The 17996-nt window shown below is 40.9% G+C and overlaps 2 protein-coding genes across 2 annotated transcripts in view; one reads left to right on the forward strand and one right to left on the reverse strand.

Annotated features, from left to right (window-relative positions):
* The window catches only part of rab26 (RAB26, member RAS oncogene family), a 100258-nt gene that overhangs the window by 72036 nt on the left and 10226 nt on the right, over positions 1-17996 (forward strand). The window lies entirely within an intron of this gene.
* On the reverse strand, positions 8243-11214 carry LOC311250147 (uncharacterized protein; the record flags this gene model as incomplete). The annotated part of the gene is made up of 2 exons (XM_084341723.1): positions 8243-8827; positions 10173-11214. The coding sequence occupies 2 exons, from the start codon at positions 11212-11214 to the stop codon at positions 8766-8768; spliced, it is 1104 nt and encodes a 367-aa protein (XP_084197849.1). The 3' UTR covers positions 8243-8765.

A 17996-nucleotide genomic window follows, 5' to 3' on the forward strand; every position in this document is an offset into this window, starting at 1 on the left:
GCCAGAAAAGAAAAGTCATAACTTGAACACTGAACACTTGAACACACTTGAGTGTGGACGCTCAATATTCTCCTAAAACAAATAAACATCAATTGAAGATGAGGCAGTCAAGGACAGAGTTCTCTGTAGTGAAGATGCTTACAAAATAATGATATATGAAGTCCCTGTTATGTGTTTTTAAGTAAAGCCAGCGTGTTAATGACACAGCCATTTACACTTGATTTTTTTCCTTGTATACCTCAAACCACATACATAAAATTCAAATTGGAGAAACATTGAAGCTGTAGATAGTCTGAAGTGTCACCCAAACACACTTAAATCACTAACACAGAGTCACAGTGTGTTGGCAGCTAACTAGATTTAGCTGCACTGGCCTTTTCTGACAAATAAAAACAGACTGCTAAAACACTCCAGTGATAATATTTTCTGGATAATTCACTTTGCTTGAGTAAGATCCAGCCCTTCCTCAGGAGAAAAACAGCTGTGTAGTTCATCTGGGCAAGCAGCTTTGTACGACCCAATATTGGGCCCGAGTGGCTGTTGTAATTATGAGGGGAGCAAAGGAGGACGAAGGTGACGAAGTACAAGAGCGACAAAGTCCACAAAGATGGAGGATAGAGTGGGTGGTTGGGAAAAACAAGTACAGGACTTTCACTTAGGAGACAGCTGTTTATCTTGTGTAATGTTAGACTGACAGAAAATATCTTTAACGTTACAAATGCAACTCACTTATTTAACCAGATTTGTCATTTTTTACGTAAACATAACCAAGTCATTTTGTAAGCTGAACCTAGCCAAGTAGTTTGTGTTAGCTAAATCCTACAGTGGAGTTTCTGTTAGCTAAACCTAACCAAGTTGTTTTTGTGCCTAAACCGAAATCTAACCAAACTGTGACTATTTCACATTATTAACCCCGGGTCAACAAAGGTCCAGTCTGGTTCATGGTCACATGTCATAGTATTGTGTCATTATGGGAACAGTCCTGTGTCGTTTTTGGAGTCATGACCTATACGGTCGTTTTGATATGAGGAGGTGTTGGTAAGATCAGGCAGCAAAGCTACTGTAACTGTAATTACTGTACACTTTATATTTTGGGTTATTTTTATATATTATAATTTATATATGTTTATTATGTATATTATTTGTATTAAGTTACTGATAAATACATTATTATTATATTTATATATTATTATTAGATTATTGTTACATTATATATTTCATTGTTCATTCATTCATTTGCAGCACTTTGATTTGGGTGTTTTCATGTACAGTGTTTGCGTCGATTGGTTCCTTCATGCTTTTGTTTTGGTAGGGACAGGTATGTGGTGATGTGGGGTGTTCCGCCAGGTTGATGAAGGTAGAAGGCGGTTGTGTTGTGAACCCCGACATTGAGGTCAGAGATGATTTGTACTGTTCTGCCGTTTTGGTGATTATTAAAAGAAGACTGAAAACGAGAAGTGTAGCCCGCTATTTATCCACAGCCAGAAAGGACTGGAATACGCTACCAGGCAAGAACAGAGGGTTACACTACAATTGGGAATAAAAAGAGCATTCTCTTTTAAAAAACTGTATAAGATTACCACTTGATCTGTCTAACTCGGCCTGCTAGCTTCAGCTCAACTTCAGCTTGGCACGGAAGGACTGTGGCTTATGCAGTGTACTTGCACTTCAACGTAATCAACTGACGGCTAGTATGGACTACAGGAAACGACTACAGCTGCTAAAACACTTTAAATGCACATATAAACGTGCCCTACTCTATAAAGATAGAATTTCAAAAATCAAAACCTAGTCTTCAACAAATATTGTAATGTTAGAAAGCAAATCCGGATACATTGATCATCTATGTTCATATGTACCACAGTAAATCAGACTTCTAAACAAGGGGGCGACTCTCTTCTGAAAAGACGAGTTCTACCATCATTTTCCAGCACAGCCTAACCTCTAGTACCAAAAACAAAGTGCAAGTTTGCTTAATTGAGATGCAGGGAAACCGAAAAGCTCTTGGGTGAACTAAAAAAAATCCCACTGTTGAGAGTGGTTATGTTTTCTTCCTCAAGGTCCGTTCCTTTACCGAGGCAAAAACACTCTCTGCCTGTTTATTTCACCGAAACAAAAAATGTTTGTCCTTCTCTCTCCCTGCTTTCCTGTCTGTCTTTCTTTTCCACGCACATAAACTGACAAGCATATTTGTTGATTTTCTGTCCTTACCCCTTTACACCCGCCAGCCCTCATGCTTTCTCTTACTTTCTGCTTCTCCTCTGTTTATATGTCAGGCTTTCTTCCTTTGGTCTAGGCTGCATTTTTTCTAAACCCAAGATAGCTTTTTCACCCTCTCCTCCAATGCTAACAGTGGCATGTCTTTGTCATTTTTTTGGCAGTAACATTCCCCCGTGTCGCCACAGCTTATCGGGCAGGACAAACAGCTTGGGAAGACCAAAGTGTCCCATGAATATGTAAAAGACAAGAAGCAGGAGATTAGGATGTGGAAGACTAATTGCCTATTCAGCCTTTGAGCGGTTTTGACATAAACTTGAATGGCTCCATCTGTACTCAGCTTATTGCAGTATGTGAAGGACCTAGAAAGAGTCTACGCGCATTCATGATAATGTGTTGTTGCCCTAAATGCTCATTCACACTCACAGAGGGACATTCACATAGAGACAGGTGCTAATTAACGCACAGAATCAGATGTTAAAAAGCACATTTGCGGATGTGGTTCACCATACATCTTGAGACCACTATGTATTTATAGGGATATAATTAGGATGTAATGTCATATTGCTGATACACTGTAGGTGATAGTAGCATTATTTTATTCTTTATTGTGAGGGAAAATAGTAAGTTGAGGCAGAATCCTGATGTTTAGTTTAGCAGTAGTTGTATGTGAGTTGTCTCAAGGGGAAACTACAGCCGTGCACTAACCGGAAGTTAGCCGGCTTGGTTGGCGGAAGTCTCTAGTGCGCACGCTCTATGGGCCGCACAACACAGAAGATCCGGGTATTTTCATACCCGGGAAGTCGAGCCATTCGGCTTCAAAAAGCCACTGAGCAGCTTTCATAGGAATGAATGGAGCTTCACCACCATGACTGTGTCCAGATTTAATATAACATCCTTTATTTAGACAGACTGTCTGCGTGTTATAGCACGTCAGCCATACAGTATGAACCTAAACAAGCTAGTGGCTGTTATCTTTGGCAGGGATTTAGCCATTTTAATGCCAGGGCTTGCCTCCCCATGTGCAAAACATGATCACCATGACACTATTGTTTAAGGGCAAGACCATTACGATTGGTTTAAAGATGATTTTTTTAAGAAATGGCAAGAATTCAAAGGTGGCTCCTAAACTACAGGGGGCAGCACTGCCTACTGCTGCTCACTGTACTGGATTGCTCTTTGGCTGTAGCATCTAGCTTCAGCTGCTGTTATCAAGTAGCTCTGTAGGTCATGCAGCTAAGTGGCCCCATTAGCTCATTTGAAGACAGGAGATACAGGTGATAGCAAAAATAGAGATTCAATTTAAATACAGTTAATTAAACACATTGCTCCTTTAAAGAATTACAGCCCAATCGGAGCATTGTTTCCCTTACACCAGAATGAGAGCTGTCTCATCCAGCTATGCAAGACTACGTTTGCCCAAACCCTCAGTACAATCTGGAAGACAGATGACTTTTGGTGAAAATGAACAATATATACCTGTCAAAGCTGATCTTTATTTGGGTGCTAGTTACTTTGACTTGAGACTCTGTCTTCATTGCAGCTGTGGCATCATGGAACCTGTAACACACACACACACGTGCAAATTCACACATGCGTACACATTCCACTTATAGGACACACTGACATGTACGCTCTTACACAAAACCCGAATAATACACACCCTACTCACACAACCTGACACTGTCCCAAACACACACACACACACACACCGAGTGCAGCAGGCTAATAAGTGTCGGTCTGTTCTGCCTCTGCTGTCCGCGCTCTGAAGGATGAAAAGATCTCTTCCTTTCAGCCTTTTCATCTTCTCTCCTTGTTCTTCCTCAGAGGCAAAGTGCATCCAGTCATCTCATTTGGACTCCTGAGACTTTTGTTCCTTTTTACTCTTCAAGTTTCACTCATTAATCCATTTGAGTGAAAACTTATCTGAGGTGCATTCACACCAAATGTCTTTGCGGCGTCTTTTCAAACCCTGCAGTGTGTGATTCTTTACCTCAGTTTGTTTGGCAGGGTGTTAAACGTCTTTTGAGCTGAGATGGCACCAAATAAAACCCACAAAGATGCTTTAAAAAGACGAAAGTGCTTTTGTTTGTAATGGGGGTTCATCCAATCCAGTATATCCCATCATGGGAATGTTTTATATGAATTATTCTTCTAATAAGCCTTATAATATCCCTATTAACATTGATAAGCCTAAACTTCACTATATTTTAAGACATTGTAAGCAATTGTTCACATTTTTCAGCTGTTTTGTTTCTTAAGTAAGATTAATACGTAGTTTTTCATCCCTTTATTAGCAGTCGACTACACACTTATCAACACTTAAACGTGCTTTTTTGCCATTACCGGGTCTAAACTGTATGCATAGCCTCGCACTGGCGACGTCAAGATGTGTCACTCCATCAACATACACCACTGTCCTACTTACCCAGATCTGACATGCGTCACTGCATCATAAAAGCCGCTGTTTGTCACAGTCACTCCTCAGATTGGCTCCACTCAGCTACTGACCACTTCTGTCTGTGCAGCTCATCCGCTGTGTCCCGCTAAGGGCATCACATCACATAATGCTACTGTACCTGACTCAGCCGGTGTGTGATGCGCTTGCATTAATCAAGGAATAAGAATAGTTCACAGTAGTTGATGACTTCATCAAAATCCAAAATGGAATTGATGAAATGCATAAAACCTGTTTCTGTTTAATGTAACTTCATACATGTTTACTCCAAGATACAAGTTTTCAACACATAGCATTGTCATGATGTCATGTTTTTTTTTTTTTGTAGTTAGCACCCACATTACGTCTGACAAATTGTTACAGACCTGGGAATTTGTGTTTACGACAGTGGTGTTGCACTTAGAAACTGGGAAATTGCAAAATGCAATCTCCTTATAATGTTGCCAAAAAAGTAAACCAAAAGCCAACAGTGAATTTTTCCTCTTTTTTTGCTTTACAGCAAATGTAGAGTGAAATAATGGGGAAATATAAGACGCAGCGGCTTCATATTTGCATGGATGTTTGTACTATGTGTGTGGTTATGGGGTCTGCATGTGTTTCTGTGTATGTGTGATGATCTGTAGTCCCTGTGCTCACCTGCCTGCAGCGTTGCCTCCAGCCTCACTGCGGATATCTCTCCGCTCTGCTCGACACCCAGCAGCTCATCTCAGCGGACCAAACCCAGATTCACACAGCTGATTCCATCCAGACTTTCTCTGTCTGCACCTATCCTGTTTTTTTAACACAATTCGTTGCACATCCTGCTGAAATATAACCAAGTATATCACTGTGAAAGATAGAGAGTTAATAAAGACAGCAAGCAAGGTCTAATCTGCTTAAAACAAATTAGACCCTAAACAAGAAAACTTTTCAAAGTTTAAGCTTGGCCTTGAGAGAAATGATGGATGTAGGGATTTGTAACCGTGAGTATTGTTTTATTAAATAAGCTTTATTCCTGCAACCTTCGGTTAACAGTTTAGAAATAGACTTAAATCAGAAGTCATATAATATAACAGTGGGCCTAAAAAAGCTGATGACGTTACGCGGTTCAGTTATTACATTTTCAAGGTTTTTCACCAGTCAGTCTTATAGCCAGTTGTATTTTGGGAGCACGGTGATACTTCCCAGGATTTTTGTTCCTGGATAGGATGATGTAATTTGGCACTAATTAAAGGAAATGAGACAATGATTAGAGACAGCACACACAGTAAGACAGTACACCCACTTCATGTATTCCTCAGAAAGATCAAGAGATGATATAATAGATGTCTGAAAAAAGTAATCTGGCCTCGAAAACCACTTACAAGCATTACTGAGCTTTCTGTTTTATGTCAGAGTCATCATCAGAGATTGGACTTCACATAACTGAAGTGTGGCCTGTTGGTTATGTCAGTATTTATACAGGGAGGTCATAAAACCATGTCTTGGTTGAAGATGCTGTTGACAGCTCTGGTAAATTGGGGAGTCTGCTCTGTAGTCATATTTCGGTCATTAATTTTTACACAGCCACAAATAGATACATGACCTCATCACTGTGCATCCCACACGCCAGCCAGATCACGATCTTATGACACAAGACTGTGGTCATGCAGCTTTTGGACAGGGGGCGCCAGAATCAACAAAAAAAGAAAAGTTCTATTTAGCAGCTTTAAGCATTTCTAATCTAAGTATTGAGTTGCATTATGGGAAATGTAGGATCCAATGGTTTTGGATATTAGGGACTCTCAGGATATCTCAACATCTGCTGCTTCAGTTTCGACCAGTCTTATTTAATCTGTAACATTATGAAAAACCAATAATCATCATTGATGAACAATGATTGAAACAACTTACATCCACTTAAACCAAAAGTATGCATTTCCACATTTACTGAATTATAGACATTGTGAACTGAGTAGAAGACTCTTGAGTAACACCAGCATTTAATTCAAATTAAATTAAGTGTCTCCATTTCCCTTTGATAGCACCACATTACAGGAACCATCCCTATTTCCCATTCAGTGACTTTCCTAAAAGGAACCTTTGGGATCAGTAGAAATAAAGTCTTACCCATTGGTCCAGTTCCCTTTAACACTAAATTCTGGCTCAACGTTTTCTTTCAAGTGTGTCATTAGTAGCCAATATGAATATATGGTGAGTCTGCAAACTTGGGCACAGAAGCATCAGAAAGTAAGCACCTATTTGGCTGCTACTTTACGCAGACCGGCTTTGGTCCATTGTTTTGTCATCTTAGCACCTTCTTTTGGATCCTCTCCCTCTTGACTGCAAATTTGTCCCTTCTGTTGTTGCTGTAAAAACACACTATGTGCACACTCTGATGAGTATTACTTGGCTTTAGTAAGGCTTTATTTGTTTGGAGCTGCCACCAGTAAATACACTGTGATAACAGAGTTGTGTCTTTTGCCATTTTTCCTGTGATTTCCTCGTAAGCAGCTGTTCCTTTGTGGTTAGACGGTCTGTAAACTTAAAACCTTTGCTGTCTTGAAGCCATTGCTCTACTTATTTGATTGAGATAAACAGCAAGGTCCCGAGCACTTTGCACCTGTGTGAAGTGTGTGAAGCATACTTTTCCAGTCACACTGCAGCCACAAGTTAGATTTTGCTGCCACACATTCTGTGTGTGGTTGAGCATCTGTCAGGCAAACACAGCACGGTTTACCCAAGTATTGTATTGTGCAGTAAGAGCCTGCCAAACCTGAACCGGAGCATAGCAGGAGCAATTCATCTGGAGGAAGAGTGTCGGAGATAACAGAAAAAGATGTCCGTTTCAAATATAATATAAACTTGGACCTAATTCCTACACTCACATGCCTCCAATCATTTCAGAGTTGTGATCATCTATTAACAGGTTAAATTATCTATACAATATCCATAATAATGACCAAGGTAGGCCAAAGTGATGTATTTAAATTGTTTTCTTTGTTTGATCATCAGTTAAAATCTCTATAAACATTATTGTAATCAATTAACATTGTTGGAAACAGTAAAAGTATGCAAACTTGAATGCTTTAGCCCGTATTTTTGCTTTTATTTGACAGGAGGGAAGAGGTTTTTGTTCAACAAGGTTTGCAGCTTCAAAAAACAAACTGAAAAAAAAACAGGATAACTGAGATGATACAGGATTTATTGCCATCACTTCCAAGTTCAAAAGTATTCATTTCACGAGCAAGAATATCATATTTAATATGATGAGTAACCTACAGCGAGCAGAACACATATTGCAAAGTCTATACACTGCACAGGCAAATACTGTATACAGCAGTAACTGGAAGGGAAATTGAGTGATTTATTATCTCTATTAGCAACCAGCTGGAATTGCAACATCTGCAGGGTCTGTTTCACAAGTAACTTCCTAAACTTAATGAGAAGTGAAGCTAAATATTCACAGCAGGGGGAAAACACCATGTGAATGATTTTTCATGTGTGTAATCGATCAGCTGGAAAAAAGTGTGTTTAAAACATATTATGCTGATTTTCAGTTTCATACTTTTATTTTAGGGGATTACTAAAACATTTATACATGCTTGAATGTAAGAAAAAAAAGATTGTTTCTCTCATACTGTCCATTTTTACATCACTTCTGTACATCCTCTGTCTGTACACTCCATTTTAGTGCCTGTCTCTTTAAGGGCCGTCCCAAAAACAAACCAAAAAAACCCTCTGATTGGTCAGCTTTCACAGGCCCGAGCAGGCACCACCCATTGAATTTACACATCAGGTCTGATGTTTTTGCAACCATGACCGTGCTGGGGGCGTGGCTGAGTGCGGTGACTGTAGTTATGACATCACAACCTCACAGAAGTCTTGACAGCGCGTTTAAAGGCACAATTTCTGAATATTGGCTGTGTGCATTTCTCCGTGGACTGAGTGTGGTGATACATTCACAGTATTTACATTGCACCCAGACCTGCTTTATTGACCGAAAGATATGGAAATCTCACTTTCTACAATATGGGGCCTTTAAACTCAGGAAATGTCACAGTTTTGAGTGCAAAAACTCAGAGGAGGTATCCCATCCTGTCCGTGGTAGTTCGTGGTGTTGGAAGTCTCCTCAGCCAGGGAAGCGTGGAGTTGACCTCTCCCTGTCGCAGCTGGCGTCCACACGCAGCCCTGCTGGAACACAGACAATGCTGTTACTATTGACTGACACTGTGAAGCCTCTCCTCTCCTCTCCTCTCCTCTCAGCACACGCTGATGGAAATCAATCAAAAGTTAATCAGGGTGAAAGGCACTCAGGCATCTACAATTACATCTTCTGCAAACTTTCAAGACAATGTTGTGCTTCATCTTCATATACAGCAGATTCATTTTCGGCCCTTTCGAAAGTGTAGTGATGATAGTGCTGGGCAACATATCGATATTATATTGTTATCATGATATGAGCCTATTCATGTACATCGACTTAGATTTTGGATATTATTATGATCATGATATGGCGTAAGTGTTGTCTTTTCCTGGTTTTAAAGGCTGCATTTCATTAAAGTGATGTAATTTCCTGATCCTACCAGAGTTCTACTTGTTCTAATACACTACATTATCATAAATCTCAAAGAACCAGTAGTCATCCCTTTTAATATTGTTGCAATAATGATATTGAGGGGATTTCAAAATATCTAGAGATATATTGTGGATCAAGATACATTCTAAAAATATTGCACTATAATTTTATGGCCATATCGCCCAGCCCTATACCTCTTGATGCAGAAAGGGTTTTCTCGGCTTTTTCAAAGAAAGCATGTGTTTCAGAGAGAGCCATCTGTTGTGAGAAGGATGTGAGAGTTCACCAGGCAGGGAGAGCTTTTACCGAAAGAGACGTCGTGCTGCATTATGGAGAGTGTCGGGTCTAGCATTTTTGGAACAAAGAGTTCGGACATCTTTGTCCCTGCTGCATCACTTGTCAGTTTTTAGCTCCTTCCCCAACTCCACCCACATCATCAGAGGAAAGCCTTATTGATTGTTTTACAATTAATGAACTGTCTTTTCCTTCTCCACTACTGTAATCCATTCAACCTAAAACTTTGAAATAGTTGAAATGTAATTCTCCTGTATGAGTTTATCACCACCCCTAGCAGCACGTCTTATATTTATCCTTAATTTGTGCAATTCATCACTGTACAGTGATGTGTTTAAGTGGGTCTAAATAACTAAATGTTTAAGTAGTTTACATATTTTTCTATTTGCGCTTTTTTAATCATATGAATATACAGTTTAAATGTCAAATTCTGCCATTATGCATACATTCTCTTAGCTGTAATTTGGTCCAGGACAGTGCCACTAGAGGGCAGCACCAAAATATGTGAGTCTGCCTGTTGGAGGATGTTCAGAACCCTGTATATGTCTTATACATGTTAATATTCTCCTACTTTATAAACGTGCTGGGTTAGCAAACACATATACGTAAGTGTTCAGATGTTAATCCAACATTATTCTTTCTTCACTGTGAGACTTGAATGCTTACCAGTTTTCCTCTCCTGCAGGCTGCTGTGGTCCTCAGTCTGGTGTGACTGTCTGGGTTGTGGCTTTATAACGCTGGTGTAAATGTTTTCTTCATTAGCTTTACGGCGTCGGTGTGAATGAGCAATCAGTTGTGCTACTTGTCTTGCCATGGCAGTTTTTTCTGGAACAGGCGGTGGTATTTTACGTGGCCGCGTGGTCACCTTCACCTCCTCTTCTTCGCCGAAGACATCATCTGACTCATCTAAAAGAGTGACCGAGCGGAGGTGCACGCCGCGGAGCTCCTCAAGCGTCACAGCAGGCAGAGTGTTCGCCCGAGATCTGAGGAAGGCTGAGGAGTCCGAGTGGCGACGGGATGGTTTGGGTCTGAGAGGGGGTTTGGTTCTGGGGGAGGGCTCTGGAGTAGGAGTGCTGTCCGACTGAGAGGGAGGTGCAGAACTGGATTTGGGTTGAGGAGAGACGACAGGGAGGGGAATCTGCAGGGACAGCCTGTTAGTGCAAGCCCGGGGGGAGGTGGAGCTCGACTTGGGATGCAGCTTCCAGCCTAGAGGGTCAGGACCGGTGATGACAGACGTCTGGACAGGAGGAGGAGAGGAGCAAGAAGAGGTGGAGGAAGATGAAGAAGAGGAGGATAAATGACTTGGTGAGCTGAGGACCCCGAGGGGGGGGCAGGAGTAGCGTTTGGATGAAGGATGGGATGCTGTGTTAGGCGGAGAGAGGGACACGCCTCGCTGAGGGGGCTGTGGTTCCTTCTTGTTCTTCCTCACTGTAATAACGGGGGAGGCTCCGTGCTTGCAAAAGTCGGCGGACCACCGCCGCTGATGGGAACGTGGGGTCACATTAGAGGTGCAGACTGTCGAGAGAGGGCGCTCTCTGGGCCCCTGGCTGGGTGTGGTGACACATCCTGATCCTTGTCTGTTCTTGCTGTCTCTGCTCTGAGCTCTGAGACTCGCATGATTAGAAGGAGACACCTTTCTACTCGTCTGGCCACACATAGCAGAGCCGCCATTGGTACGAGCTGGGCTAGCAGCGGAACATAAACTCATCTTGCTTGAAGGGGTGAGAATTTGGTGTCTCAGATGAGGTCAGATGAGTATAAACTACCCTGTGGAGAGGAACATGTAGAGGTGAGACAAGGGAGGAGGGGGAGGGATGGTTACATTGCAAAGGAGAAACAGAAGACACCCATCTTGACTTCTCAAGTAAAGTTTCACATGTTTCACAAACATTTTCACAACAGAGATATTAGCTCATCGGTCGTGTGAAAAGTTTTCTAAAGCACTTTGTTGATTAACTGAAAAGCTAATTTTAGCTTAGCTTAGCTTTTATTTTCTCAGAGTAGTAAAGATCACTTTTGGACATTTTCACATGCAAATAAGGTAACCACATGGAATCGAACTAGCGTCATTGCACAGCACTGCACACTACTGTTAAGCTATGAGATAAAATGCTACGCTATTGCAATAGCAGCAAAAGTGAAGAGTCATAACGTCAGAAAATGACTCCGTATTGTCCTTCATACGGCCAGGTATGTACTGTGTGTGTTCTAAGTGAGGGGTGAAGAGCTATCCTGTCAAGTTAGAAAATGTCTTTGACGTGGAAATTACACACAAATTCACTGAGAGCCCAAATGTTCCTGATTTTTTTTTTTTTTACTAGCATGTAAATACAGCATGCATTTGTCATCAGTGTGTATCAGATGAACTGTACACACGTTTAACAATCTGTAAATATATACAAAAGAAAGTAACACATACTTTTTGCTTTCATATACAAATGCTTAAAAAATATCAGATCTGTGCAGTTGAAGTAAAGAAAATCATGTGAATGCAAAATGTGAAACATTGTTTACCTGTTGAGCTGTGTTGTCCTCAGTTCTCATCCAATCTGGACTAATCTTGTCCTCTCATCTCTGTCTTAATATCACTATCTCTCTCTCTCTGTGTGTGTGTTCCCCCGCCCAGAGACCCACCTCAAACCTGACCACAGCTTCCTCAAACTTACGCCCTAAAACTTTTCACATCCTCACACGTGTGAGGATGTGAAAAGCACAAGAGCCTCGCACAATCATACACACACACACACACACACACACACACACACACACACACACACACACACACACACACCAGTTGGGTTTGGGTTAACAGCTGTTTTCGCAATGGCATGAAGTAAGAGCAGTATGGGAAAGTTTGCAGTTGTTTTTGAGAAACACATTTCACAAGGACATTTAAACGGATCACAAACGTACGACCCGCCGTGACCTCACTGTTGACTAGTATTTTACTACTGTAAGTAATAGTCCACATCTTCTTCAGTGTAAATCATTGTAAGGTTTTTATTTTCTGTCAATAGGAACAGTTGTAATGTAGCTATTAGACAGTTCATCAGAGTCAGTTCATCCAAATCATAAAAACACATTCTTCCATCTTCTAGTTGCAGACCAAAGAAAGATTTACACTTCAATGAAATATTGATAATAAGTGAAAATGATGCACAGTAAGGCCCGAGTGACCAGAACATTGTCTCTAAGAAGTGAATTTAATGTTGAGTGACTAAGAGATTACCTCAGTGTCTCAAGTGCCACATATGAAATCCCATTCATCACTATTCTCTTTGTAGGACAGCATACGTCTCATGGTTCTGGGTGCTTCATTGGGTGCAACATTGGTGCTTTGCATTCAGACTGCCTTCTCCGCATGGAGCCTCAAATCAAGTGAGCCCTGTTCACAGATAAACACCAATTATAAGCATTTGTTTTCAAGCATCTCATAATTAACTGCTGTCAGCTTTACAAACTCAGCTGCAGGGAAAAACATGTTTTTTAGCCAGTCTAGTGATTGCATTGCCTGTCTGTTGGTCAGTCTTCAGCTTTGGTGCAGACTGAAATAGCTCAAAAACTACTGAATGGATTGCCATGAAACTTTGAACAAGCGATGCACTGGATGCAATCTCCTTGGCCAATTTCGAATCCCAATTTATTTAAATGTGTGTGAAATCACAGACCTGGATATCGCTGACACTGTCACAGAAAATAACGCGTCCTCTGTCACCCATGAATATCTGTAAAAAGTAGAGATTGACTGGCCAGAGAGGCTGTTGATCTAGTGTTCTTAGATCAAAATTTGAAATGATCCAATATATTCAGTGTTTACAGCTAATTAGCCAATGCATGCTAACATGCTAAACTAAGACTGGAACACATGGTAAACCTGCAAGTTGTTAACTGCATTTTTTCTGCAAGAATGTTCATTTGCAGTGCAGCGATGCTCTCGAGACGTTCCTGTCTCCAGTGAGTCTCGGCGCAGTATCCCCCCCCAGCAACTTTAACTGCAAACAAACACTTAAGCCATAAGAAACATAAGATAACGTGCTAGGTGCTTTAATATTGACAAAATGGTTGTTGGTGGTCAGTGTACTTGTGCATTTCTTTTTCATTCTCTTAAATTCTTCTTCTTCTCTTCAAACGTCTAAATTCACAGTCGAAATTCATGACATTATTTCTGAGAGTCTCTTGTTGAAACCATGCTGCGGTAGCAAAATTCAGATCCCCTCCCTGTTTGCATTCTGAGATATACCGACACTACTGATTTACACTTCTCACTTATCTATTTTCAAGAAACCCGCAAAGCTCAGAAAGCTGTAGCAAATGCAAATTAGGCACTTTATTTTCACACACAAGTTATTGTAATGTTCTCGGAAAGCTAAAAATAAGCACCCAGCAAACTGATCATGTGAATCCGCGGTAGCTCCCCTTATGAACCCACAGCAGTCTCCCTTGTCAACCTCTGACTTTGTGTACAACCACCAAGTGTCAACCAAAAGCTGTACCAAAACCGTGAATCTGAATGCTATCACATGTAGGCTTGACATGTACACGTGCCCCCCCCCCCCCCATGCTCCCAGATACTGTATGATCTCAAACGCTCGGTGTCGACAGCGGGTCCTTTGAAGTTTTGATCACTTTCAGCTCAGAAGCCACGTTCCTTCTCTCACTTCCTAGTAATCCACCCACAGGCCGCCGAGACCTTTCAAGGCTGTGTGAGTAATTGGCAGGTTCGCATGTTGTCGAGAGTCGGGGCTGCGAGGTGAGGGCTCGGCGCATTAATCTCTGTGTAATGAAGTGATGTAAACCCCAGGGGAGGGAGCGCCGAATACTGTAAACCTGCAGACGAGGGGAAGGGATTACGGCTGATCTGAGTGGTATTCGTCTGATGATGCACAGAGAGAGGTGGACGGAGGCAGGAGGGAGTGTGTGTCTACTGTACAGTGTGTGTGTGTGAGAGAGACCTGACCTTTCTCCCGCTGTTGCAATGAGGTACATTTCCCTCTGCCCCCCACCAGTCAGAATGATCGATACGCGCACACCGATGCTTGAAATGTTAACAGCAGTTCTTTGCTCAGCTGGCCGTCTCCACTTATGTGTGGGGTTTTATTATTCTTTGTCACAGTTAAAACCTATTCTGGGGGAATTTTTCAGTTAAGTTTGCAATATTAGAAAATTGCTGTAAAAGACAGATGGGTTACTTCTAGAATCTTGCACCAAAGTATTTGACAAGAAGGGAGTTAAAGTTGTCTATAATGGCAGAATATAGGGTCTCGAAGTAATGCAGCATTTCAAAAGCCATGTGGGGATGATGTCTGAAGAGCGGGAGGAGGATTTCATAATGTTTTTCTTTCCAGAAGTTGACAGAGAGAGTTGCCCTCTAATACTGCAGGTAAGAACAGACAGTGGCTCAGGAGAGATATACAGTACAGTGCTGTGGAAGACGGACACATCTGAAGCCTGATCCCCTCAGGTTTGCTGGCAAAATGACTGAAGATTTTTTGAGGGAAGATTCAGAGATCCAAGTATAACAGCTCGTCACACACTTAGGTTTTTCAGGATTCCTGGAAGGATAAATTCACACATTTTGCTGAATTCCACACTGAAAAACACAAGTAGCAAAAGAAAAGCACAATAATCTATGCCATGACAGCTATTAAATTTGCCTGAACACAAGGCCAAAATAAAAATAATAACAACACCTACATTATCCCATCAGTGCTACCTGCATCGCTTTGTGAAATCAGACGTCTGAAGGTCTTTTAGATACCAGAGCCTTTATTTATGAAACTTCTGTTAATTAACTGTGAGAATGCTCTAAAGAGCCTAATTAGAAGTAAGAAGGATCTTCACTGAATATGAAAAGTTACAATAGCTATCTGAGCTTCTCTTTTTGTTGTACATTGTTTAGCTTGATCTCCGTTGGGAAGATCATATAGTTAATTAAAAAGAAATATTAGTATTACCAACTCATGTCTCATAACTGTCTGCAAGCCATTCCTCTCTCGTGGAACAGTTTATACTCAGACAGCCGATGGTTAGATAAAATTGGATGTAGCAACTCAGTTAATAATCTACAATAGCTTCCTCTAATTTGGCTCTTCACTCCATCGAAGGTCATTGGTCAGCAGCACAAATCAGCGTGTTAAAGTTCACTGATTGAAGCGATTGCACTGGATGGAATGGAATGATTTCACCGGAAATGTTTGACATTTGATGCCTGTGTGGCCAGGCCTTAAGAGGAACCCCTAAAGGCAGCTCTGAAGTGATCACATGATCAATCACATACATGTACACAGCAGGAATAGCCAATCAGAGACATCATGGCACAAGGGTGCCATGATGGTCATTGTTTTTGTTTTTTTACTCCTTACATTTTGCTCTGTGGTGTGTAATTTTGCTAAAGCAATTTCCTGAGTTGGCATTTGATATTTTTTCAATGTGCCAAAATATCCAGTGTCCATCAAATGCTCACTGTTCCTGTATACTTTTCAGTTGTGGTCATTGATTTGGACACCCATAGATTTTATCATTTGGCAGTGACTCCCAAAATAACATATGAGCGCTTAACAGAACCCACAACAGGCTCACCAAACCTTTGTTGCCTAAAGGTTAATTAAAACAGTCACAGTTTGGTTGGACATAGCCACCAGAACAACTTGGTTAAGTTTATAAAAAAGATAATAGTTTGGGTTCAAATGAGTATGTTATACTTACGTAAGTTACAGTAAGTTACATTCTGTAGGTAACATAAGTTCATGTACGTAACTCAATATAAGTCAAGTTGACTTTTGGCTTCACTCCAGACATGGATAGCAGTCTCTGGAGTCACCTTGGCTCCTGTCATAATTACTATGGCCACTAGAGGTTGCGCCCAACAAATATTTTATAAGCTTCTTGCACAAATGAGCTGTACAGCATGTTTTTGGGGAGGGACAGTCAGATTTCCACATCGCTCCTGTTAACATAGCAGTTCATATGCAGTTCACTGATTTGGTTAAATCATCTGTGGTAACTTCTCTCTACCTGGTTTGATTAATATCACCCGCCCAGTTCTACGCCGTGATTGAAGTGAATTAACCAGCCTCTATAATCTGATGTAGCTTGGATGTTAGCAGGCATGTGTTGAAGAAGGTTACATGAAGACAGCATGATGAAATTCCTTCCAGAAAATGTATTATTTGAAGACGTTTTTCATGAAGGACATCCTTTTCTTCCCAGCTTCCTATACGTTACGACCATACTGATGAAATATCCATTCTCCTCTAATGTCACAACAGAATAACCTTCCTGTGCTCATCTCTGTGCCAGTAGAGGTGTTTTGACACAACCTTGAACCGCTCTTGAAGGCTGACTCCACTGTTGCATAAGCACTCCATTTCATTATACCTTTCCCCATCTTGCTCTCACTCTTATCCAGGCTTAATAGCACAATCTCTGAATAGCTAACTGTCCTTCATGATATCCTGTGAACAAAAACTTTGTTGGCTAGAAAAGCTGGTTAGAAAGTTGATAGAAATCTCCCGTGGCTCATTATTTATTATCTTCACCGTCTTACAATTCAATTTACTGCCAAGGAGGTGCAACTTTTCATGATTTTTAATTTTAAAAATGTATTGAAGGTAAGATTGGATTTAGATTGAATCATATACACAAAAGCACACACATACAGTATCTACACAGGGAGTGTTAGGGGACAGTCATAACCATAACTGACATCATTTCCATAATCATCTGGGCTAATTAGAAACATGAAAGTAGGACAGCTACTCAGATTTAATGTAAATAATTGTAGCCTGCATTAATAATCCTATTTTACTGTTACCACGTGGTCATCATCACAAGACACATTGTTAAGCCACATGCACATATTGTAGGGGATTAGAGGTAAATAAAAAAATGTGAGTAAATCCTCTTTCTGAGTTTTTTCACGTGTACCCCTCCACTTCCATTTTCTTTTATCTTTAACTGTGTTAAGCAGATTTCAATATTAATGATTCTGGATTACAGTGAAGAGCATTAGCGTTCCATGTTAATGTATTTTACACTTAGAGTTGTTGTCTAAAAGAATTAATGTTGTAATTTGGCAGGATGAGGGTCAAATTTAAATACAAACAAAACTACATCAGCATGAATTTTCAATCACTAGCCGGTAATGCTGCTACAGTTATGTTGGCCCCATTTGGAGCAACAAAAGAATGGGTTTACAGCACAGTTTACCCCCAAACTGTTATCCATTCACATTGTTATGGTGCAAGCTGGAGAGTTTTGGAGATGTCTGCCATAGAAATGTCTGCCTTCCCTCAAATATAATGGAACTAGATGGCACTCGGCTTATGGTGACAACAAAACACATTTAAAAAACTCAACAGCAGTGTCTCGAAAAGTTGTGAGCAGTCATCTACACATGGACGAAAGTGTCCTGCCTGTGACAGCATGGGATGTAAACTTTAACTGTGTCCTCCTCGGCTGAGCTGTAACGTTAGCTAGCTTTGTTAGCGT

The sequence above is a fragment of the Pagrus pagrus genome (assembly GCF_965226575.1).
Source record: "Pagrus pagrus genome assembly, chromosome: 21".
NCBI lineage: Eukaryota > Metazoa > Chordata > Actinopteri > Spariformes > Sparidae > Pagrus > Pagrus pagrus.